Genomic DNA, 26,012 nt, shown 5'->3' on the forward strand with positions numbered 1-26,012 from the left:
GTATGTTTAATGAAACATTTTTGGATTTTAAAGAAAAATTGGATCAGTTTGAAATATGCTAATATTGTAAATGTGTTTGTGCTAACTTCTAGGTTGGCCAATATTGAAATGAAAATCACCCAAAGAGAGATACACACATGTATGTATATGTGTGATACACACACACACACACACACACACACACATATAAATAAATAAATACTGGGGCTGGCATGATACTTTTAAGTTATTTTAATTCAGATTCCTAACAAGACTGATTGTTTCCCATACAAATTCATCAGGAGTGCTTGTTTAAAATGCAGACTCTTAGTCTCTACCCTCAGATCTGCAGAATCAGAACCATAACGGTGGGAACTGGGTTTATTTTTAATGAACTTCTTATGTGATTTTCATTGCAGATTAAAATGTGAGAACTCTGATCCATCCTAGAGTTAGAGCATGTGGCCACAAGGCAAGAAAAGGGAGGGAGCTTTTAAGACATTCCTAGTCTTTTCCTTCAGTGCTGGCAGAAGTGTTCATAGTGACAGTGATAGGCTGGTGGGCTCCAGGTCTAGGACTAGAGTTTTATATTAACTGAGGGTGAGGACAGGGAGGCTGTGGGGGAAGGAAGCAGTCAGCAGGATAGAAAGTAGGTGAGTTGACTTCAAGGACAGCAGAAGCTAAGGAGTTGGTGTCCTGAGATGTGAGTGACTGTTCTTGAGCTCTCGGGAGAGCCCCCCCTGCACTGACTTCTGGCCCCAACTACCTTGATCTGAACCTCACAGGCGCTGTCCTCCATGAGACTGCCCTCTCTTTAGACCCCAGCTGCAGGTTCGGGGTCCCCAGGCCACCTTCACTCAGAAGGCTACACATTTGGGGGTTCCCACGAACCCCTCAGATTCAATAATTCACTAGAACCACACATAGAACACAATTACAGTTTTATTTTAGCAAACAGATATACGCATAGATCAGAAACAAAAGGAGAGTTGCATATGGTGAGGTTTGGGAGGTTCTGTTTCAGAAACTTTCTTATCTTATCCCCATGGATTCAGGATATGTCACACTCCTGGAACATTAGTGTGCGACAGTACTCAGAATGTTGCCAACCAGGTAAATGTCTCCAAGTTTTGGTGTCCAGAGGTTCAGTTGGGGATTCATTATGTAGCCATGATCGACTGACTCAGCCATGTGATTGATCTCGATCTCCAGCCCTGCCTCCATGGAATTCAGGCTGATGTCACATGGCTCAAAGGCCCAGTCTTCTAATCACGTGATTGGTCTTTCTGGTGTGGCCAGCCTCCATCCTGAGTCATCTGTTAGCATAAACTCTGTAGAGGACACTATGAGTCACCTCGTTAGCGTAAACCATCAGGGCCCACACTCATTTGGGAAATTCCAAAGATTTAGGGGAACTGGGGCAAAGCCCATGAACTAGGGACAAATACTCTCCAAAGTGTTTGGTTTTTTTTTTTTTACATCCCAGCTGCATTGAGGTATGGTTGACAGAATTGTAAGGTATTTGACGTGTACAATCTGATGATTTGATACATGTATACATTGTGAAAGGATTTTCCCTGTCAGCTTAGCATATCCATCACCTCACTTATTCACCCTTTTCTTAGGGGTGAGAACATTAATTTCTACTCTCTTAGCAGATTTCAATTATGAAATATGGTATTATCAACTGTAGTTACCCTGTTACACATTAAATTCTTAAATTTGATTCATCTTATAGCTGGAAGTATGAACCCTTTTACTAAATTCTTCCTGTTTTTCCTGTCTCTCCCATGTATTGGCAACCACTTTTCTGATCTTTCTGTGATTTTAACTTTTTTTTTTTTTTTTTTTTTGAAGATTCCACATGTAAGTGATACTATGTAGTATTTGTCTGTCTTATTTCATTTCACATAGCATACTGCCTTCCAGATTCATCCATGTTGCTACAAATGACAGGATTTCCTTTTTTAAGGTTGAATAATAATCGACTGTGTGTGTGTGTGTGTGTGTGTGTGTAGATATATACATACATTTATATATACATGTCTGTCTATCTATCTATCTGTCTATCTATCTGTCATCTATGACATTTTCTTCATCCATTTATTCATTGATGGACACATAGGTTGTTTCCTTACCTTGATTATTGTGAATAATGCTGGCGAACATGGGAATACAGTTATATCTTTGAGATAATGATTTTATTTCCTTTGGGTATATGCTCAGAATTGGGATTGCTAGACCATATTGTAGTTCTAGTTTTAATTTCTTGAGGAACCCCCATACTGTTTTTTTGTAGTGACTGTACCAGTTTACATATAAAATCAGCAAGACCGATAATTTGGTTTGTGTTGCACTCATACAAGATTGGAAGTGTTCCCTCCTCTTCTGATTTTTGGGAGAGTTTGAGAAAGATTGGTATTTGAATGTTTGGTAGAATTTATCGGTGAAGCCTTCTAGTTCTAGACTTTTGTTTGCTGGAAGGTTTTTAATTTCTGATTTACGCTCTTTACTAGTAATCAGTGTGTGTATATTTTATATTTCTTTATGATCCAATCCTGGTAGGTTTATGTTTCTAGGAATTTATCCATTCATTCTGGGTTGTCCAATTTGTTGGCATATAATTGTTCATAGTGGTCTCTTATGATCCTTTGTATTTGTGTGGTATTGGTTGATATGTTTCCTTTTTAATTTATAATTTTATTTGAGTCCTCTCTTTTTCCCCTTGGTAAATCCAGCTAAAGGTTTGTCTATTTTTGCTTATGTTTTCAAAATACCACCTTTATTTTTTTTTTATTTTTTTTTTCAATTTTTTTTTTTTATTAATTTTATTGGGGTGACAATTGTTAGTAAATTTACATAGATTTCAGGTGTACAATTCTGTATTACATCGTCTATAAATCCCATTGTGTGTTCACCACCCAGAGTCAGTTCTCCTTCCATCACCATATATTTGATCCCCTTTACCCTCATCATCCACCCCCCACCCCCTTACCCTCTGGTAACCACTAAATTATTGTCTGTGTCTATGAGTTTTTGTTTCTCATTTGTTTGTCTTGTTCTTTTTGGTTTATATACCACATATCAGTGAAATCATAGGGTTCTCTGCTTTTTCTGTTTGACTTATTTCACTTAGCATTATTCTCTCGAGATCCATCCATGTTGTCACAAATGCTCCTATATCATCTTTCCTTAACGCCGAATAGTATTCCATTGTGTATATGTACCACAACTTCTTTATCCATTCATCTATCGAAGGACATTTTGGTTGTTTCCATGTCTTGGCCACCGTAAACAAAGCTGCAATGAACATTGGCGTACACGTGTCTCTATAGAGAAATGCTTTTATATTTTTGGGGTAGATACCCAGGAGAGCGATTGCTGGGTCATATGGTAATACTATTCGTAATTTCTTGAGGAACCTCCACACTGCCTTCCATAGCGGCTGCACCAGTCTGCATTCCCACCAACAGTGAAAATACCACCTTTATTGATCATTTCTATTATCTTTTTAGTTTCTGTTTCATTTATTTCTGCTCTGATGTTTGTTATTGTCTTCCTTTTATTAACTTTGGGCTTAGTTTGTTCTTTTTCTAGTTTCTAGTTCCTGGAGGTGTAAAGTTAGATTGTTTGACATCTTTCTTTTTTCTTAATGTAAGTGCTTATCACTATGAACTCCCCTCTTAGAACTGCTTTTGCTGCATCCCATAAGTTTTGATATATTGTTCCAATTTTTATTTGTCGCAAGATATTTTTTTATTTCTTCTTTGACCCATTGGTTATTCAGGAACATGTCGTTTAATCTTTACATATTTGTGAATTTTCCAGTTTACTTTTTGTTATTGATGTCTAGTTTCATACTATTGTGGTTGGTAAAGATGCTTGATATGATTTTAATCTTCTTACATTTATTAAGACTTGTTTTTTGGCCTAACATATAATCCATCCTGGAGAATGTTCCTTGTGCACTTCAGAAGAATGTGTATCAGCTGCTGTTGGATGGACTGTTCTATGTACAGTCATGTGTGGCATAACAATGTTTTGGTCAATGAAGGACTGCGTATGCAATGGTGGTTCCATAAGATTATAAGATTATAATATAGCCGGAAAATTCCTATCACATAGAGATGCAATAACATTATAGTGCAATTCATTACCCACATGTTTGTGGTGATACTGATGTAGGCAAACCTACTGCACTGCCAGTCGTACAAAAATATAGCACATGCAATTCTCTACAGTGCATAATACTTTATAATGATAAGAGACTATATTACTGGCTTGTGTATTTACTATACTTTTTATCTTTATTTCAGTACATTATCATGTATGCTTTCTACTTATAAAAAAAATGTTTGCTGTAAAACAGTATGCCATGTTACATTGGCAGGAGCCTTGTACCTTTCATATTTACTGTGTTTTTTGGTTGCATCATTTTCTCTTGTGCTCAATTTAGTCTTGTGTTGTTTTGTTTATCATAACCCCTAAGTGTACAAAATTCACGGCTAATGCTGCCAGGAAGAGGGCCACATCAAGTGATTAAGTTGGAAACAAACTTAAAAATAATTAAGGACTGCCAAGGTAGAAAATCAGCGATAGTTACTGCTCACCAGTCAGGCCTGTCCCATTCTACCATGGATACAATCTTGAGGAACAAGAACAAAATGATGGAAGTTCTTAAAGGACCTCCTTCGTTGAAGGCAGTGAGACTAACAAAATTTTGAGAAGGGCCTGTATCAGATGTGGAGAAACTTCTAATGACCTGAATTGAAGACCAGACAAGAAGTGTATTCCTCAGCACCATGATGATCACGGCTAAAGCAAAGAGTTTGCTTGCAATGTTGAAAGAAAAGGCTGGACCTGACTACAATGTTGAATTTACTGTTAGCTCCAGGTGGTTCAAACAATTCAAGAATTGTTATTCATTACATAATATGAAAGTGAGTGGTGAGTTGGCAAGTGCTACAGTGAAGACAGCTGAAGAATTTTTGGAAACTCCAGGTAATCTGATTGTGGAGGAAAATTACTTGGCAGAGCAAATATTCAGTATGGATGAAACCTCTTTATTCTGGAAACAGATGCCTGAAAGGACTTTCATCCATAAGGAGGCCAAGTCAATGCTAAGCTTCAGGTCTTTTAAGGACAGGGTACAGTCTTGCTTGGGGGCAATGTTGCAGGCTACAAATGGAAACCTCCTGTGATCTGGCACAGTGAGAATCCCAGGGTTTTCAAGCATATCAATAAGCACACACTGCCAGGGTACTACAGGAGCAATAAAAGGTCTTGGGTGACCCAGCTCCTCTTCCAAGATGCCCTCCTGAGTTCCTATGACAGTGAAATGGAGAAGTACTGTTGGAGAAAAACATACCTTTCAAGATTTTGCTTATTGTTGACATTACTCCTGGACATCCTCCTTTTATTGATGTTTATCCCAATATTAAAGTGGTGTTTCTTTCTCCAAACATCACCTCTTTGATCCATACAATGGATCAAGGAGTTATAGCAGCTTTTAAGGCCTGCTACGTGAGGAGAACTTTGCCCAGGCTATTACTGCGACTGAAGAAGACATTGAGAAGACACTGATGCAATTCTGGAAGGATTGCAAAATCCATGACTGCATGAAGAACTTTGCTTGGACTTGGGATGTCACCAAAGGCTATATGAATGGCATCTGGAAGAAGACAGTCAAGTGGTTCGTCCTTGACTGCAAAGGATTTTCCAAGGATGAGGAGGGTACAAAAATCAACAAGGCTGTGGTTGAGATGGCAAATAATTTTAACCTGGGTGTAGATGAGGGTGACCCTGAGGAGTTTCTCAAGGTGGTTCCTGAGTAATTGACTACTGAGGAGTTATTAGAACTGGAACAGGAACACATAGCTGAAGAAGAGGCAAGAGAAAAAGATATGATAGAAGAAAAAGAAGACCCCTCCCCCAAGAAAATTCATAGTGAATCATTTAATAGAAGCTTTTGCAGACTTTAACAAGCTCATTAAAAAGTTCGAAAACATGGACCTCTAATACTGAAAGGTTTTCATTAATAGAGATGTTCATCGTGTATTATCTGCTTAGAGGCAAATCTATGATGAAAAAAAGAAACCAAACCACCCTGTACATTTTTTTTAAGAGTGACACCTCCTCAATAAGTGCCTCAGGCAGTTCCTTCAGGAAGTATTCCAGAAGCCATTGATTGTCATTGTAGGACTGACAGCTCCATGACTGTTAATTGCTTCTGAAGACCTTCCAGTGGGACCTGGACTAATGAGTGTGTGTGCCTTAGTTTTGAATAAAGTTTAAAAGAAAGAATAAAATTTTAATAGAAAAACTTTATATCTTTATATGTTTATAAGATATAAAGACAAAATATTTTGTACAGCTGTCCAATATATTTGTGTTTTAAGTTAAGTGTTATTACAAAAAAAGTTTATAAAGTAAAAAAGCTTCAGTAACCTGTTAATTTGTTTTTAAAGAAAGGAAACAAAAAAATACATTTAGTGTACCCTTAAGTGAACAGTGGTTATAAAGTCTACAGTAGTGTACAATAATGTCCTGGGCCTTCACGTTCACTCACCACTCACTCACTGACTCACCCAAAGCAACTTCCAGTCCTGCAAGCTCCATTCATGGTAAGTGCTGTATGCAGACGTACCACTAAAAAAACAACTTTTATACCATATCTGATATAAAATCTTTTATACCAGATTAAAAAAAAATCTTTAAAAAGTAATGCTTTTTATTATTATTATTATTATTATTATTATTATTTTATTTTTATATTTTAAGGAAGGCACAGCTCACAGTGGCCCATGTGGGGATCGAACCAGCAACTTTGGTGCTACCAGCACCATGCTCTAACCAACTGAGCTAACCCTCCACCCCCTAAAAAATCTTTTATACCATACTTTACTTTTTCTATGTTTAGATGCACAAATACTTACCATTGTGTTACAGTCGCCTACAGTATTTACTATAGTAACTACTCTACAGGTTTGTAGCCTATAAGCAGTAGGCTGTAACATACACCATAGGTGTGTTGTAGGCTTACTATATAGGTTTGTGTATATGTGCTCTGATGTTTGCACAATGGTGAAATCACCTAATGCATATTTCTCATTGTTAAGCAATTCCCGTTGTTAAGCGTATTCCCGTTGTTAAGCAATGCATGACTGTATGTCTGTTAGATTCATCTGGTCTATTGTGTAGTTTACGTCCACTGTTTCTTTATTGATTTTCTGTCTGGATGATCTATCCATTGTTGAAAGTGGGTTAGTGAGCTTCCCTGCTGTTATTGTATTCCTGCCTATTTCTCTTTTCAGACTTCTTAATATTTGCTTTATATATTTAGGTGCTCCTATGTTTGTGCATAAATGTATACAAATATTATATTGTCTTCATAAATTGATCTGTTTATCATTATGTAATGACCTTCTTTGTCTCTTGTTACAGTCTTTGGCTTAAAGTTTATTTAGTCTGATATAAATATAGCCACTCCTGCTTTCTTTGGGTTTCCAGTTGCATGGAATATCTTTTTCCATTCCTTCACTTTCAGTCTGTGTGTGTCCTTGAAGCTGAAGTGAGTCAGTTGTAGGCAGCATATATATATATGGCTTTTTTCTCCATTCAACCACTCTGTCTTTTGGTTGGAGAGAATATAGTCTATTTACACTTAAAGTAACTATTTATAGTTATGGACTTATTGCCATTTTGTTAATTATTTTCTGGTTGTAATTCTTTTGTTCCTTTCTTCCTCTCTTGCTGACTTCCTTTGTGATTTGACGCTTTTCTGTAGTGGTATGCTTTGATTTCTTTATCTTTTGTGTATCTACCATAGACTTTTGCTTTGTGGTTACCATGCAGGTTACATAAAACGTTCAAAACAGTCTCTTTTAAGCTGATAACAAGTTAACTTTGGACACATACAAAAGCTGTACATTTTTATACTCCACATTTCATTATTTTTGATATTAACAATTGACTGATTTCACACTGTGTACATTAACAAGTTTTAATACTTTACATTTTAATACAGATTTCAATACAATAACAATTTTAATACTTCTGTCTTAATCTTCATACTAGAGTTGTATGTGATTTCCCCACTAGCACTACAACATTATTCTGAATTTACCATTAGATTCTACCATATTTACCTTTTCCAGTGAGTTTTATACTTTCATATGTTTTCCTGTTACTAATTAGCATCTTTTATTTGACCTTTAAGAACTCCCTTCAGCATTTGTGGTAGGACTGGTTTAGTGATGATGAACTCCTTTAGCTTTTGTTTGTCTTGAAAACTCTTTCCTTCAATTGTGAAAGGCAATTGCCTTGTGGAATACTCTTGGTTGGCAGTTTTTTCTTTCAGCACTTTGAATATATCATGTTATTCCCTTCTCATCTGCAAAGTGGCTGCTGAAAAAATCTGCTCATAGCCTTATGGGAGTTCCCTTGTATGTAAAAAGTTGCTTTTCTATTGTTTTCAAGATTCTCTCTCTCTTTTTTTTTGTATTTTACCTTTATATTTTATTTTAATACTTTGTATCTATTTCTGTGATGTTTTTTCATGAATAGAATCATACTTTTAAACCAATAGCATAGAGTTTTGATTATTGTATTTAAAATGTTTTAAAATCTGGTAGTGTCTTTTGATGTAATTTCAACTTGACAGAAAAGTTGTGAATGGTGCACAGAACTCCAATATACCTTTCACCCAGATTCCCTAACATTAGATTCTACTATATTGCCATTCTATTTATGCATATTATTCCTGTTTCATCTGAAGTATTTGAAAGTTGATTGTAGACATGCTGCTTCATTACCTCTTAACATTTCGCCATACATGTATGTTTCCTGAAAATAAGGACCCTTTTTGGCATAATCACTGTATTCCCATCAAAATGCAGAAATGAACATTGATACATTTCTACCATTTAATCTTCGATTGCATGACCGATTTCCCTATATTGCCTACTTTAGGCCCAGGATCATGTCTCATATTTAGTGTTCATATCTCCTTAGTGTCCTTCAATATGGACTAGCTCCGCAGTCTTTCATGTTCTTGATATTTTTGAAGAATATGTAGATCATTACTCTGGAAAATGTTCTTCAGTTTGGGTTTGTCTGATGATTCCTCACAACAGGAACACCAAGAAGTAAATGCTTAGTGCATCATATGCACCTGATATGCACATCTCATTAATAGTAATGATAACTTTTATCACTTGGTTAAGGTGATGTCTGTTAGGTTTGTTCATTCTAAAGTTAATTACTAAATTGAAAAAAAAATTTTGACTCTTTGAAGTTGATTATGACTCACTTTATTGCAGTACTTGGTTTATTCAGGTGGTCTGGAAGCTAACCTGCAGTACCTCCAAGGTATGCCTGTATTTTATCAACAGAAGCCACCTCTGCTCCTCAGTATAATAAGAATATAGTAATGCAGTTGATTTCTATTTATTATACATCTTATAAATCTGATGTACTAATTTATTGCCCCTAGTAATTTTGAGTCAGACTTTCTAATTTTGTAAAACTATCTGTATACAAATTCTATTACTTTCTCTATCTCAGTGTTTTTTTCTCCTTTGATAACTGTCCATCATTACTAGTATGTCAATGAGCCGTCCATTTCTGGTATCTTATTTTAATGGGAATGAATTTAATGTGTATTTTGCTGGTAAGCAAAATTGCTCATGGATATTGTTTTTTTATATATTTAATATATAAAATAAAGTTTTTAATATGTATATATTACTCCCATGCTAATTTTAAGAATTTAAGAATAGATTTGATCTAGAGTTGCTTCTTCAGTTTCTATTAAATAGGATTATAAAAAGCATTTTCTTAAAGGGTGATTTGAGTTGCAATGTATTTTCTTGTTTTGACTTCCTAGAGTAAATTAGTAATAGGATGTTGAATTTTAAACTCTGATTTCTGGTTCACTTGGGCTTATCTTTATCGCAGAATTAGGACCAACACAGGGAGGTGAGATTTGTATAACTAGTAGGAAGTAAGGCTGGGAGAGTGAATTATATCTAGTTTACTTACATGAAGGAATGTGGTTAATTGAACTGGTCACACCTTTGTAAACGTTTCTGATTCAATTTTAACTGGTTTCATTGCCTTCCACAGGCCATCACCTTCAACGTGGCTTAAAAACTCGCCCTCTTTCCCTTTTACTTTCAGGATAAAATCCAAATTACTAATTTTGAATACAAGACCTTTGGTTGCCCTGTTACTACATCAAACCTCATGCAGTTGAACCTGCTGTCCCAGGCAATTTGTCTTTGCATGTATAGTTTTGTTTTTAAGGAAAGCTCTTCCTCCCTTGTCTCCTCAGTGAATGCTAAAAAAGTCCTCTGGACTTTACTCAAGCTTTGTCTCTTCATGGAATCCCTTCCTAATCCCCCCTCTCCCCCCCCACACACACCCGGAGGACCCCCCAGGCAGCTGCACACATTTCCCTCTTTTCAGTGTACAAATGGATCCCAGACCTGGCTGAGGACCAGAGGTGACTAGAGGAAGGGGGTTTAAAAGGCTACCAGTTGGATTCCAGTTTGGCTTACTCCGACTCAGTAATTTGAGATGGGGCTTTGGATACCCTTTGGTGTTTGTTTTAAGACTCCCCAGGTTGAGGATGGGATTGTGATGTCTAGCCAGGGTTGGGACTATGGGTGTAAATACCCGATGAAGCATGCCAAGGCACACTGTGCTTGAGCCTGCATCAGCTTCACCTGTAAAAGACTTGGTAAGGTACAGATTTCTGGGCTCTGCTCTCAGAGTTTCTAATTTGTAGGTCTGGGTGGGGCCAGAGAATGTGCATTTCTAACAAGTTAGGAGATGCTGATGTTGCTGGTCTGGGGACCAGACTCGGAGAACCTCTGTTGTACAGAAGATGGGTCATTGGCGAGCAGGGATATTGATCCTTTCCCCTGCAGAAACCTGGAAAAAGCTGCGAAGCAGATCCTGTGCATAGCTCACAACCACATCCTATTATAATTCTTTGTAACGCAGATCCCTTGCTCACCGGACTGTGAGCTCCTGGAGGGCAATTCAACCAGTGAATATAGTAATGGGTTTATACCATTATCCTTGCTTTGGTGGCTAAGGGACTGCTGCCAGTGTTTCGTGACTACTTTCTGGGGCAACATTTGAAGTATAGTTTGTAGCTTTTCCAGAAAGACAAGAAGATTGAGGGCAGTGGTTCTGATTAAGGAGATTTTGCCACCGTGGCAAAATCCCGAGACATTTTTCATTGTCACAACTTGGGATGGGGAGATGCTACTGGCATCTTGAGGATGGAGTCCAGGGTTGCTGCTAACCATCCTGCAGTGCCCAGGGCAGCCCCCCAACAACAAAGAAGCATGTGGCCTGAAATGTCAGTAGTACTGAGCTTGAGAAATCCTGCCTTAGGGGAAGGGGGTTCCGGTGAGGTAGGGTTGGTCTTACTGTGAGATTTGTCTGCGTGCTTCTCATTTGTCCCTCACCCCAGTCTTTGTTCTTGGACTCCCTGACCCCCCCAGCCCAACCTGCTTCTGCCCCTCTGATCCCCACCCCCGGCCCTGCCCTGATGGAGACCCCAGGCTGGGCCACAGGAGCTTCCAGTATCCAGGGCTGGCAGAATCTCCAGGGAGAACTAACCGAAGATTAATAATTTGCCACAGCTAGAAGAGCTTTAAAATACATTATTCTTTCAGTAATAAATGACTTATTTGAGAGGGGCTAGGGCGTTTGTTGAATGATTTACAGGCCTCAAGTGACCTGCATATTCCCTTTCTACGGGAGGTAGAGAGGTTTGTGTGAGTGAGTGTTCTCTGCTGTTGCTTTTCAACCAGGGGAGAGTCATTCGTTTATTTGGCAGAGTTTTGAGTGACTTGCTATGTTCCAGGCTCAGTGAATGAACACCACAAAGACTGGGTCCCGCGCTCATGTAGTTCTTATCCTAGAAGGGAGATAGACAAAATAAAGAAGGGGATTTTTTTTTTTCTCTCAACAAATAGATTGTAGTAAAAGGGTACAGAAAGGTAGAATAGGGAAATAAGGTAGAGAGTCAGGGTGTGGCTTTTTTTTAGGCAAGGCAAGTCCAGGCTTTGCTGTGGACGTGACAGTTCAGTTAATACCTGGAGGAGAGAGATGATGAAGTCATGGGAGGAAGCAGGGAAAAGTATTTGCTCCCTGCAAAGGGACTAGGGAACAGGAGCTTAGAACCATAGCTGGCCATCTTGGCTGGAACGTTGAGCGAGAGGGATGGGGCTGGTGAGCTAGGAGGGACCTGTTTACACATGACACTCTCGTAGGAGCTTAGGTGTCATTCTGCTGCCAGATGACAGCATGATCTTGCATTTTTAAAGAAGTCATTCTGGCTTTTGTGTACAAAGATTGTAGGGAAGCCAAGAGTGAAAGCAGGCAGGCTTTCAGTTAGCAGCCTGTGGTAGCACCGAGAACCCATGGCTCCCTGGGCCTTGGTGGGGGAAGTAGGTGTAGGGAAGTGGATGGGGTCAGGCTGCACTTTGGAGGTAGCAGCTGAGGGGGCGAGGGGAGAGGAGGCATCAAGGGTGACTGCCAGGTTTCTGGTTTGAGTGGTGGGCTCTATGGGGTTGACCATTTACTAAGATGGGAAAGAACAGTTTGGGCAGGTAAAATCAGGAGTTCCATCCTGGACCTTAGAGCCTGTTAGACATCTGTGAGATGACAGGTAAGCACTTAGCTACAGGAGTCTGGAGTTTGGAGGAGAAGCTTGGCTCTTGACATTTAAATGATATCTGAAGGTGGGGAGGGGATGGAGACGTGTCCCCTAGGGCAGTGTGAGGCTCTACTCGTTAGCTCAGAGGCCAGACTGACTGAGTAAATGTGAGGATGGCAGGTGGAAGGTCACAGCCATTAGCAGGCATCCTGGAGGTCTGAAAGCCCATCTTTAGTATGTGCAATAGAATAAAGAGCAAGGAACGTTCCAGAAAATATGAGAACAAGAAAGTGAGCAGCTGGAGTTTGGGGTGCCCTTTGTATGGGGTGTAGAAATCATTCATTGTGATGCTGGGAGTTGGGGGTAAGGGGGAAGCTTGATCCAGCAGCTAGAGTTGCTGAACAATGAATGATAGGCAGTGGCAGGGAATTTTCTAGACGCAGCAGTGAGTAGCTAGCTGCCATGGCCTTTGGAGGTGCAGAGATGTTTACTGCTAGGAGGGGCATGGGGCTAGAAAATGGAATTAGGGAAACTGGAGGGCCACCCTGAGGCTGCAGGGACGCCATGTCTCCAGGGTCCAGCTGTGTCCCCAGGGGCCAACTAGGCCCCTGCTAAGAGCAAGGAGCTGAGAGCTTAAGGGTGTTTGCTGATAATAGGGGAGTTTCAGGGAATTCCATGGGAGGCCTGGGAGGCAGGGTTAGGAACTAGGGTCAGACTGGGTGATGGAGGTTAACCAGGGGGGCTAGTTAGCTGGTCTAGTGGAGGTGATTGGGTTGTGATTTATCGAGGAGCTGTCAGTGTTGTCCTCAGTGGATGATCTACTTCTGGAGCTTAATGGAGAATGTTCTCTTGGGCCACAGAGTGTGGCAGCTTGTGGCTGAAGCGTGGAGGTGGGGTCTAAGGAATCAAACCCTTCAAGGGTCTCCATTATTGGAAAGCAGTACCCACTGGTGTTAAGAAAGTATAACCGTGAAGCTGTAGTTTGTCTGCCTCTGCCCCCCCAGGGACCCCTGAAGGGAGAACACCCTTAGGAAGTTGGAGGAACACCCTTAGGAAATATAGAAGTGTTTGTCAAAGCAGCTCCCTGCAAGCATGGCATTTCCTTGCCAATTTTTCCATTTATTCAGTGTTGATTTATTTCAATTCCACAGTTTACTGAAGCTTTCAGGAAGATATGCCAAGTGTTTCTGTGGCTTTGTGTACTACCGGGGCACTAGGGAACACTCCTTGGGGCGTGGGCTCTCTCAGTCAAGCGCACTCCTCTGTGGGGGTACTTAGCCTCTTCAGCACTGGGAACTACGTGTATTGTTTTAGTTATTTTACCTTTCACTTCCTTCTCACTGTATGGGAAACAAGAAGTGATGATGCAGGAGTGACAGCCAAATGTGAGCTATGCGGGGAGGGAACCTTCAACAGAAGCCTCATTGTAGCCCCAAATGCCAATTTATCATGAAGGGTCATTTCCAGATGGCTGAAATAGCCGCTGAGCTTCACTGTCCCAGGAACTGTGCTGGGAATGGAGTATGCAAAAATGGCCAAGAGACCATCCTGCCCTGTCAGGACCCCCTGGTCTGTTATGGAGATTATGGTGCTAAGGGCAGTGTACACACAGCGGACCCATTAGTGTGTCAGGAAATCAATGTAGTTGATTTCAACAGGCGTTTCTTTATTAAAATTAAAAAATTGTGGTATGAGGATGTAAAGTACAGCATAAAGAATGTAGTCAGTCACATTGTAATCATTATGTATGGTGTCAAATGGGCGATCACTTATTGGGGTGGTCACTTCATAAGGTATATAAATGTCTAATCACTATATTGTACACCTGAAAGTAATATAATATTTTATATCAATTGTCACTGAAAAATACATTAAAAAACAAAAAAAACCCCAAATTGTGATGAAATACGGATAAATAAAATTTACCATCATTTAAAAAATTGAGGTATGATTGACATATTAATTTCAGATCTGTAATAATGATTCAGTATTTATATATATATTGTGAAGTGATCACCACAGTAAGTCTAGTTAACATTCGTCACCCTACATAGTTACAAAAATTTTTGTTGTTGTAGTAAGAACTTTTAAAATTTACTCAGCAATTTTCAAATATGCAACACAGTATTATTAACTATGGTCACCATACAGTGCATTACATTACATCCCCATGACTTATTTATTTTATAATTGGAGGTTTGTACCTTTTGACTTCCTTTACCCATTTCATCCACCCCCACCTCTCATCTCTGCCAACCACCAATCTGTTCTCTGTTATCTGTGAGCTTTTTTTTCCTTTTTGAAGATTCCACATATAAGTAAGATCGTTAACAGTATTTGTCTGTGACTTATTTCGCTTAGAATAATGCCCTCAAGTTCCACATGTGTTGTCACAAATGGCAAGATTTCCTTTTTATGGCTGAATAATATTCCATTGCGTATATATAGCAATACAAACATTTACCATCTTAGTCCTTTTTAAGGGTACTGTTCAGTGGCTGTCCCTTTGTGACTGGCTTATTTCACATAGTATAATATCCGTAGGATTCATCCATGTTGTGGCATGTGTCAGAATTTCCTTCCTTTTTAAGGCCGAATAATGTTTCAGTGTATGTATATAGCACACTTGGTTTATTCATTAATCTGTTGATGGACACTTGGATTGCTTCCACCTTTTGGCTGTTGTGACTAACGTATGATCATGGGCATACAATGACTGTCACTTCTTTTTAATGAAGTAGGTAGAAAATATCAGAGTAGGATAGGGAAATGTAGACATAGTGTAGGCAGACTTTCTGGGTGTTAAAGGGCACTTAGTAATCTGGATTTTTATGGGAAATGTCACTTTTTTAGATGTCAGTTTTCAAAATAATAATGTGTACCACATCAAACATGTTTGTTGCTGAGATCTTATATGTGGGCCTCAGTGGGTGACGACAGGCAGGAGAGATTATGTGTAAGGATTTCTGATAAATGCCACATAAGTTGCCATGGATTCAAGGAAGGAGACGTTTGTTGGAGAAAGAGGTCACAGAGGGCCCTTTGAAAGAGCTAGAATTTGAAGCAGGGATCAATTAAATCAGATTTGAAAAAAAGGGATGTAGGAACTCGCATTTGTTGCAGGTGGGAACGCAAAATGTTACAGCCACTTTGGAAGGCTGTTTGGGAGGCTCTCACAAAATTAAACGTTCTCTTACCATATGATTCAGCAATCACAATCCTTGGCATTTAGCCAAAGGAGTTGAAAACTTATGTCCACACAAAAACCTGCACTTGGATGTTTATAGAAGCTTTATTTAGAATTGCCACAACTTGGAAGCAACCATGATGTCCTCAAGTTGGTGAATGGATAACTAAACTGGTCCATTCAGACAATGGAATATTATTCAAGCTACCAAGCAATGAAAAGACATGAAGGAACCTTAAGTGCATATTATTAAGTGAAAGAAGCCAGTATGAAAAGGCTAGATACTGTGCAATTTCAACTGTATGACATTCTGGAAAAGGCAAAACCCTGGAGACAGTAAAAAGTTAAGGGGTTTAGGGGCAGGGAGAGATGAACAGGTGGAGCTCAGAGGATTTTTAGGGGGAAACTATTCTGTATGATACAGTAATGGTGGATACATGTTAACTTATACATGAGTCAAAACCTGTAGATTGTCAACACAACGAGTGGACCCTAGTGTAAACTATGAACTTTGTTGGGTGATTATGACATGTCAACATAGGTTCATTGACTGTAACAGATGTACCACTCTGGGGGGATTTTGATAACGGCTGAGGTTGTGTGAGAATATGGGGCAGGGGTGATTGTGAACTCTGTACTTTCCGCTCAGTTTTGCTGTGAACCTGAAACTTTGTAAACAACAAAGTCTATTAAAACTTTTTTTAAATGATGAAGGCCTATCAGGTCAGAGGAATGGAGGTAGCAGTATCAGTGTGTGTTCAGGGCTTAAGTGGGCAACCGTCTGGCTGTGAGGAAGGGTTCTTGTTGGGACAGTGGGATATGTGACTGGAAAAGCAGCTGGGGCTACTGCAAATATGCAGACACACGGTGATGCGTGTACCAAGGTATGGCTTTGCAGGCTTCATGAGATGACATATCTCCTCAATTAACCTAACTTCCCAGATGTTTATGTCCCATGGACTGATAAACTTTGAGCAGTCCATGAAAGTATCACGATAAATGACTAAATTGTACCAGTTCTTTAGCCTTGAGTAGGTATCCTTTTAATTAAGACAATATGAATTACATATTCACCATGTGATTCAAACTTCTGGAGCAATTCTTTGACCCAAGTAAAGTACTTTCTGTGCTTTGTGGTTCCCTAATTCCAGTGAATGACATCAAAGGATTGCTTTGTTAGGCAGTCATATTCCTTACTCAGGATGGATATCTTGAGCTTGGAAGCAAGAGCTATCAGGTATGATTAAAGAATGTTTAAATAAAAAAAATTATTACAGTAAAAGATAAATTGCCAATAATCCCCCCCAAAATACCCCCCACACACTTCAAACACAGTTATCCCATCATTTTGGCCACTTTCTGAAGCAGTTTGGAAGTCCTCTTTCGTGAGTGTCTTTAGTTATGTTGTTGTGGCTGCCTCAATGTCCTAAATCGTTTTTACTTTGGAGAAGAGCCAGAAGTCACATGGTGCCAGATCCAGTGCATAAGATGGATGATGACACACTGTAATGTTTTTATTGGACAGAAATTGCCATATATCAAAAGTGATGTGTGACACAGAACATTGTCATAATGGAGGGTGATTTACGGCACACTTTAAAACACACCTTCTCTCAACCATAGCTCACACCCGACTGACTGCACCGAACAAGTTGAAACTTGTCACACGCTGTTATTAAGGTTTGACGTGCCGCTTCCCATATTGAAGATCCCTGCCTTTCCGTTGGATGGCGCTTGGCAGCAGCATTCACCGTATTCGTTGATCACAACGGAAAGGCTCCGTGTCACATATCGCTTCTGGTATACAGCAATTTCTGTCAAATAAAAACATTATGGTTGTGTACTCATCCACCTTATTCACCGGATCTGGCACCATGCGACTTCCGGCTCTTCCCCAAAGTCAAAATGACCATGAAAGGTAAACGTTTTGAGTCAGGACATTGAGGCAGTGACGGCAGCACAAGTAAAGATGTTCACAAAAGAGGACTTCCAGAACTGCTTCAGAAAGTGGCAAGAATGATGGGATAAGTATGTTCGAAGTGAGGGGGAATATTTTGAGGAGGATTAATGATAATGTGTCATGTACTGTAATACTTTTTTTTTTTTTAATTTAGCATTCACCGTATTTTTGGATATCGTCTCATATGTCATCTCTTACAGGGGATAAGGTTAGATAGTTTGGAAGAAAGCGTTTGATTGGAACAGGTGCTCTTGCGCACATCCTCAGAGGACCACAAGCACTCAGGCACTCAGAGGCTCAGAAGGGGTCTTGGCAGGGATTGAGTCCTTTACTGAGTGGTGGCCACGTGGGCTGTGCTAACTGGGCTAGGGTATCAACTGCTGGTTTTAAGATGTCTTTCTTACTAGATCCAACCAATGGTGCTTAAATCCCCTCACAGCCGTGTACGTTGGGCAGCAGAAATAGTGTCTTATCCATGATTCCTCATTTTGTTCTCACGGTTACTGAACTGTGTTCAAGTGTGTGTGTGTTTTAGAAGGCAATTAGGACAGTTATCCACGCACAAGTAGTTGTAGATTCTTAGTGTTGGTCGTAGTGTGGGAAAAGTGTTGGGAAGATGTGTGGTGATAAGATAATGGGCACTATGAAGACGGAAAAGGCATGGCTTAGCTGGTGAGAGAAAAGGGAGATAAGAAGGCCAGGGATGAGCCAGAGATTGCTGCAGTGCTCACAGCCTGGGAGGACCCACGTGGACCCCAGAGCAGAAGGAGTGGAGGGAGCTGGGGAACACTGGGGAAGGAGGGGGTCACAGCCTGCTCTGCTGCTTGGCTTATTTTGATGAGGAAAGAACAGGTAGTAGATGGAGGGGGAAGGGATGAGGAAATGTATTTTGACTCAGTTTTAGGAATGAAGAAGAGTAGCAGAGAATTGAGGAAAGAAGATTCTAGCTTCAGTTGCCACTGCATTTAATTTGGTTTGGCCGGGGGCCATTCTGGGAAAGCTGGAGTGGTGACCCTTTTTGACATAGCTCGTCTGCAGTGTGGGTGTTCTTATCTTGTACTGGATGAATCCCAGTGACCAGGCATGGAGATAACCAGACACTATCTTTGGTCATGTGTCCAAGTTTTTTGTGAGTAGTCACTGCCCTGAAGGAATTATGCTCCCTGGTGAGGCAAGAGAGACATGTGTATTAAGTGTTGTGGAAGAAGAGGGGACGGAGACTATAACACCATTGAGAAGAAGGATCACTGGAAGCAGCTGGGTTGAGGGAGGGTTCCTTCGGCAGTAGTCTGGAATTGTTGAGTAACCCCTCAGGGATAAATTGCAATTAAGGCATCAATTGTCTCAGGTGTCTGTCCATGTCTAATTCCTTACTTAGGTGGTGACAGATAACTTAGGCTCCTGTGAAAGTAGGCTTGCCATCAGGTGGAAATGAAAACCTTCAGCCTTTGCTGGTACTCATAGGGCTCAGCTTTTAAAATTTTAGGCACTGAAGGAAATTGGGAGGGTCTGTAAGTCAACGAAAGAAATTTGCCAAATTGAGTAATCTCGTCTATCAAAGTTATTAGAGGCTTTCTCGTGGGGTCCAAATGTGATTACTCAAGAACTCTGTTGTGGTAATGGGTGGTATCGTGTTTCCCCGAAAATAAGACCTAACCGGAAAATAAGCCCTAGCATGATTTTTCAGGATGACATCCCCTGAATGTAAGCCCTAATGTGTTTTGGAACAAACCTTAATATAAGACCCGGCCTTATTTTCGGGGTAACACTGTATTTGTCTGGTGGGACTTTGTAGTAGTGTTCAAGACAACCCCAGTCATCCTCTCAGCAGCCTTGGGAGGTATTTGCTGGATGCCAATACTCAGAAATAAGGCTAGTTCAAGGTCATACAACCAGAAAGTGGCAAAGTCTTAAACTCTAACGCAGGAGGATTTCCACCTGAAACACATTAAGCAGTATTTATTTTACTCATTAAACTTAAATATTTTGATAAAATGTACATAATGTAAAATTTATCATCTTAACCATTTTAAAGGGTATAGTTCAGTAGTGTTAAGTATTTTCACATTGTTGTGCAACCAAACTCCAGAATTCTTTTCATCTTGCCTTAATGTTTCATTAAACAGAAACTCCTCACTTATTTCCCTCCCAGCCTCTGGCAACCACCCTTTCTACGAAGGTTGGACAATTAAATTCAAGAACTTTCCACCGTGTAAATGCATGGTGGAAAGTTCGCGAACTTAATTGTCCATCCTTTTGTCTCTCTGAATTTGACTACTCTAAGTACCTCACGCAATTGGGATCATACAGTATTTGTCCTTTTGTTACTGCACCATTTTACATTCCCACCAGCATTGTGCAAGGGTTCCAGTTTCTCCATATGTATCCAACACTTTTGGATGGTAGTCATTCTAATATGTGTGAGGTGGTAGCTTACTGTGGTTTTGATTTGCATTTCCCTAATGATTGGTGATATTAAGCATCTTTTCCTGTGCAAGCAGAATTTTAAAGAGGGCCTTTAAAGTTCAGTATCATCATCTGGATTAGTTCCAGGGCTAATTTCCTGAGCATTTTATTCAGAGAATAACTGTAGAATAAATGGCCCAGCACATTTCAAATCTGTTTAATGGTAAAGCTCACAGATTTATACTTTTGCTTTGGAAGGAAATTGAGACCTAGGATATTAAGTGACTGCCAAAGGGTCATTCGAGGTGCAACATCTGGAACTTGTAGAAATGAAGGGGAATGGTTGAGGCCCTGAAAACTCTGGGGTCCTCAGTGCCATTTCTGGGGCTGGAATCCAGTCTTCTGGCTCCTGGACCAGGGTTCTTGAGAGGTGCCAAGCTACCAGGGTTAGCAAAATCTGGAGTTCAGTTTCTCTTATAGCTTCCTTAACAATTTATTCATGCTGATTTATTCAACAAATAATTGAGTAACTGCTCTGTACCTGTACTGTGCTAGGGATAAAGCAATAAATAAGAGAAATGTAATCTCTGCTTTCACCGGTTATTGTCTGGCTTCAGAAATTTCCTTACCCTGTTGAAATCAGTAAAAAGATGTGTGTATTAATAATCATTTAAATAGTATCCATTTATGAGTATAATGGATAATGACAGTTTATTTCAATGGGGTTTTTCTTGGAGTTCTCTATAAAGTTATAGTTTTTCCTTTCGCAATTAATAAGTAATTAATAGAGATGATTTGAGATTATGTGAATATCCTGTTTTACATCAAACTTTCACTCACTAGTATTAACCTCCATTGATAATTTTCTAACTCCATTGTTCCTTAAATGTTTATTTGCATTCTAGAATGGAAGTGCTTTTCTTCTCCTCCCCTTGCATTTATGTAAGGATTCATGGATTCTTGTTACTTAATGGGTTATGATTCATTGCCATTTATTTATTGTTGACTGGACAAAATAATTCTCCAGGTAGTCCACCACAAGAGGGTTTATTCGGGAAAGAAAAAGCAACAACACCATCAAAGCAGTGTGAAGATGCGCACCTCCAGCTGCGCACCTCTGGCTGGCCGCCCACATGCAAAACAGTGGCCTTTTCCAAAGATGGCCCCCCTATTTAAATAAATCCCTCTTCTGGAATTTGGAACCATTAAGTTTTAACAGGAAGTCAGGACTAGAGAGTAACAGGGAGCCCAGCTCCGCCCATAGACCTCCCAGTTCTATGGTTAGTCATCTTAAGACGCCAGTTTACTTTTATCATTACATTGATGCTCAGAGTATCCCAGATTTGTCTAGTGAGAACTCTTCAGACTGGCTTCTCTGTCCTTTGGACGTAGCCTCGTGATTTCTTGAGTACTTTCTTACTTTAAGATGCTTCAGGCCCATTTTGTACTTTCTCTGCCTGTTTTGTGTTGCTCTCATCCCTAGATAGTGATGCCATTGCTAAGAATGCTTGGGTCACTACTCACCTGGGCCACTACTACTTGCGGCCAGTCCTCACAGACATTTTCCCTTAGGATTCAGTGTTGTGGTTGGACTGGCCCTTGTGGTCCTTAAGAATGCAAGCCACATCTCAGCTATGATCAATAGGAAACTTTGAGAAAAGACAAAGTTTATTATTCACAGGTCCTTGAGGGTACAAGGCATGCCTGGGGCCCCACAGTGAGGTCCTGGGGAGCTGGAGGAGAGATTGAGAAGTGTGAGGACGTGCACCTGGGGTTCTGCCGTTCTTGAGGTTGAGAGTGGGGTGCCTACGATTTTGCAGGTTCACTCTTCATTGGTGTATTTAAAACCTAACAGTAGGAATTAAAGTGCAGGAAGGGAAAAGCAAGTGGTCAAATGGTTAGTTATCTAGGTCAAACAGTTTTCTGGAAAAGAAATACGGAATTTCGTAGGTGGGTGGCCAGGCTTGATCTAGTCCTGTAGCCTGCTATGTGTTTGAGTTGAATGTCTTTGAAGTGGATACCTCCGCAATCAAAAGCTTAATGTCAGGCACTTATATTACAACAAAAAAACTAATTGTCAGGTATGGATACTACTACACTGCCGCGACCTTGGAGTCAGTCATTTCTTCAAAGAGCCCTGGCTCCTTTACGGAAGACAAGTAGTAAACCAACATCTGGGCTCTGGAGTGTTCTTTGATAATGGTGTGGCATTGTTTTCAGGCCCTCCCAACAGACAGGGGAGGGGGAGGGGGAGGGGGAGGGGGAAGGAGAGAGAACATTATCTTAAAGTTTAATTTTTCCCATATCTGTATAATTAAAATGTAGACTTTATTTTTTCTCTTAATTTTTAATAGGTGGCTAAACCCCTTGTTTAAAATTGGTCACAAACGGAGATTAGAAGAAGATGATATGTATTCAGTGCTCCCGGGAGATCGCTCAAAGCATCTTGGAGAAGAGTTGCAAGGGTAAGCAACAGGCAGGAAGGAGGAGGGTAAGAAAGAAAGACCTTCTAAGTGTGTGGCTGATGGTTTGGCCTTCCTTTGGGCCCTTCTGGAGCCTGCCTCCCCTAACATTGCACATTCACCTCCCCTCGTTAGCCCACTTTGACAGCTGGGGGAAACCTGTGTTTCCTGTGCATTTGTGAGCGTGGAAGGAGCTCACTGCAATGGCCCTGGAAGCTGAGATCTGTCCCAGGAGGAGAAATTACTGGAGGGATGTCTGTACTCCTGTCTGCTCTCTTGGGCTGCTCATGGTGCTGTAAATCCAGCAGAGCTTGGCAGTAACTTGTTTCCTGAGACGGGGATTCTTTCCTTCCAGGCCTGTTTTTCAGATATTGCACCACACTTCTTGCAGGAGCCCTGCAAACAATTAGCCAGCATTTATGGGACAGCCATGAAATGCCCTGTAATAAACACTTATGTTTCACTCTGCCAGCTCGCCCGGGTTACCCTATGGCAGGGTGTGCTTTTCTTCACCGTGCTTTGTTTCTCATTGCAGGTACTGGGATAAAGAAGTTGTGAGAGCTGAGAAAGACTCACAGAAGCCTTCTTTAACAAAAGCAATTATAAAGTGTTACTGGAAACCCTATTTAGTTCTGGGAATTTTTACGTTTGTTGAGGTAAAAGCTTTTTTTTTCTTCTTTAAATTAGTTTCAGGTATACAAAACAATGTACTAGACATTTACACCCCTACAAAGTGATAACGCCCATTCCCCAATCTACTACCCCTCTGACATCTTATATAGCTGTTACAATTCCATTGACTCTATTCCCTATGCTGTACTCCACATCCTGTGACTATATATAAAATTATAGCTGACATTCAATATTGTTCAGCCTTAGCTTCACGTGTAAAGCACAGTGGTCAGTCATCTACACCGTCCATGAAATGGTCTTCCTAATAAGACAAGTGCCCATCTGATTCCCTACAAAATCTTTACAACATTATTGATTATATTCCCCAAACTTTCGTATCCCTGTGGTAATACTGTGGCTGCCAATTTGTGCTTTCTAATCCCCTCACCTTCTCCCTCATCCCCACTCCCCTCCCATCTAGCAACCATCAGTTTTTCTTCTGTATCTCTGAGACTATTTCTGTTTAGTTTGGTTGCTTACTCTGTTCTTTAGATTCCAGATATAAGTGAGATCATATGGTATTTGTCTTTCTCCGTCTGACTTATTTCACTTCACATAATGTTCTCTAGGTCCATTCATATCATTGCAAATGGTAGGATTTCATTCTTCTTTATGGCCGAGTAATACTCCATGTACCACAGTTTGTTAATCCAATTGTCTACTGATGGGCATTTCGATAATTTCCATGTTTTGGCTATTGTGAGTAGCACTGCAATAAACATAGGGGTGTATATATTTTTTAGAATTAGCATTTTTTATTTTTCTGGATAGATACCTCAGAGTGGAATTGCTGGGTCATAAGGTAGTTCCATCTTCAATTTTTTGAGATACCTTCATACTGATTCCCATAGTGGCTGCACCAATCTGCAATCCCACCAAGAGTACACTAGGGTTCCCTTTTCTCCACATCCTCACCTGCATTTATTGTTTGTTGATTTATTAATGATAGCCATTCTGACTGGAGTGAGGTGGTATCTTATTGTGGTTTTTATTTGCATTTCTTTAATGATTAATGAGGTTGAGCATTTTTTCATATGTCTGTTGGCCGTCTGTATGTCCTCTTCAGAAAAATGTCTTTTCGTGTCCTCTGCTCATTTTTAAATTGGATTGTTTTTTTTTTTGGTGTTGAGTTGAATGAATTTTTTAAATAAATTTTGCATATTAACCCCTCATCAGATGTGTTATTGACAAATATCTTCTTCCATTCAGTATGATGCCTTTTTGTTTTATTGATGGTTTCCTTTGCTGTGAAAAACCTTTTTAGTTTGATGTAATCCCATATGTGTATTTTTTCTTTTACTTCCCTTGCCCGACGGGATATATCAGTGAAAATATTACTAAGGGAATGTCTGCAAATTTACTTCTTACATTTTCTATAGGAGTTTTATGGTTTCAGATCTTACATTTAAGTCTATAATCCATTTTGAATTCATTCTCATTCATGGCGTAAGGAGGTGGTCCAGCTTCATTTTTTTTTGCATGTGTCTGTCCAATTTTTCCCATCACCATTTATTGAATAGACTGTCTTTACCCCAATGCAAATTCTTGCTTCCCTTGTCGTAGATTAAATGACCATATAGGTATGGATTGATTTCTAGGCTCTCTATTCTATTCCATTGATCTTTGTGTCTGCTTTTATGCCAGTACCGTGCTGCTTTGATTGCTATAGCCCTGTAGTATGATTTGATGTCAGGTAGCATAATAACTCCCACTTTGTTCTTATTTCTCAAGATTGCCATGGATATTCAGGGTCTTTTATGGTTCCATATAAATTTTAGGATTATGTGCTCTATTTCCATGAAAAATTTAATTAGTAGTTTGATATTGTGTTGAATATATATTGCCTTAGGTAGTATGGACATTTTAACTATATTAATTCTTCTGTCCATGAGCATTATATGTGTTTCCGTTTATTTGTATCTTCTTTAATTTCTCTCTTCAGTGTCTTGTAATTTTCTGAGTACAGATCTTTCACTTCTTTGGTTAAATTTATTCCTAAATATTTTATTGTTTTAGCAGCAATTGTAAGTGAGATTGTTTTCTTATTTTCTCTTTTTGATAGTTTATTATTGGTGTATACAAATGCAACTGATTTCTGAATATTAATTTTGTATCCTGCTACAATATTAATTTTGTATCCTGCTAAATTCATTTATCAGTTCTAATAGTTTTTTGGTGGAGTCTTTGGTGTTCTCTCTATATAGTATCATGTCATCTGCATGTAATGACAATTTACTTCCTCCTTTCCAATTTGGATGCCTTTTATTGCTTTGTCTTGTCTGATTGCTGTGGCTAGAACTTCCAGAACTATGTTGAATAAAAGCGGTGAATGTAGGCAGTCTTGTCTTGTTCCTGATCTTCAGGGGAATGGTTTTAGCTTTTCCCCATTGAAAATGATGTTAGCTGTGGGTTTATCACAAATGGCCTTTATTATGTTGAGATATGATCTCTCTATTCCCAATTTGCTAAGAGTCTTTATCATAAATTGCTACTGGATTTTGTCAAATGCTTTTTCTGCATCTATTGATATGACCATATGATTTTTAGTTTTCATTTTATTAATGTGTGTCATGTTAATTGGTTTGCGGATATCGAATCAACCTTGCACACCAGGAATAAATCACACTTGATCCTGGTGTATGATCTTTTTAATGTATTGCTGAATTTGGT

At 39.7% G+C, this 26,012-nt stretch overlaps 1 protein-coding gene across 1 annotated transcript in view; it reads left to right on the plus strand.

Moving 5' to 3' along the window:
* Positions 1-26,012, plus strand: part of ABCC4 (ATP binding cassette subfamily C member 4 (PEL blood group)) — a 248,131-nt gene that overhangs the window by 22,949 nt on the left and 199,170 nt on the right. The window contains exons 2-3 of the mRNA XM_081045495.1: positions 22,563-22,673; positions 23,206-23,326. Coding sequence (XP_080901621.1) covers positions 22,563-22,673; positions 23,206-23,326 — 232 coding nt within the window. The remainder of the gene's footprint in view (positions 1-22,562; positions 22,674-23,205; positions 23,327-26,012) is intronic.

Source organism: Rhinolophus hipposideros (assembly GCF_964194185.1).
Source record: "Rhinolophus hipposideros genome assembly, chromosome: 4".
Taxonomy (NCBI): Eukaryota; Metazoa; Chordata; class Mammalia; order Chiroptera; family Rhinolophidae; genus Rhinolophus; species Rhinolophus hipposideros.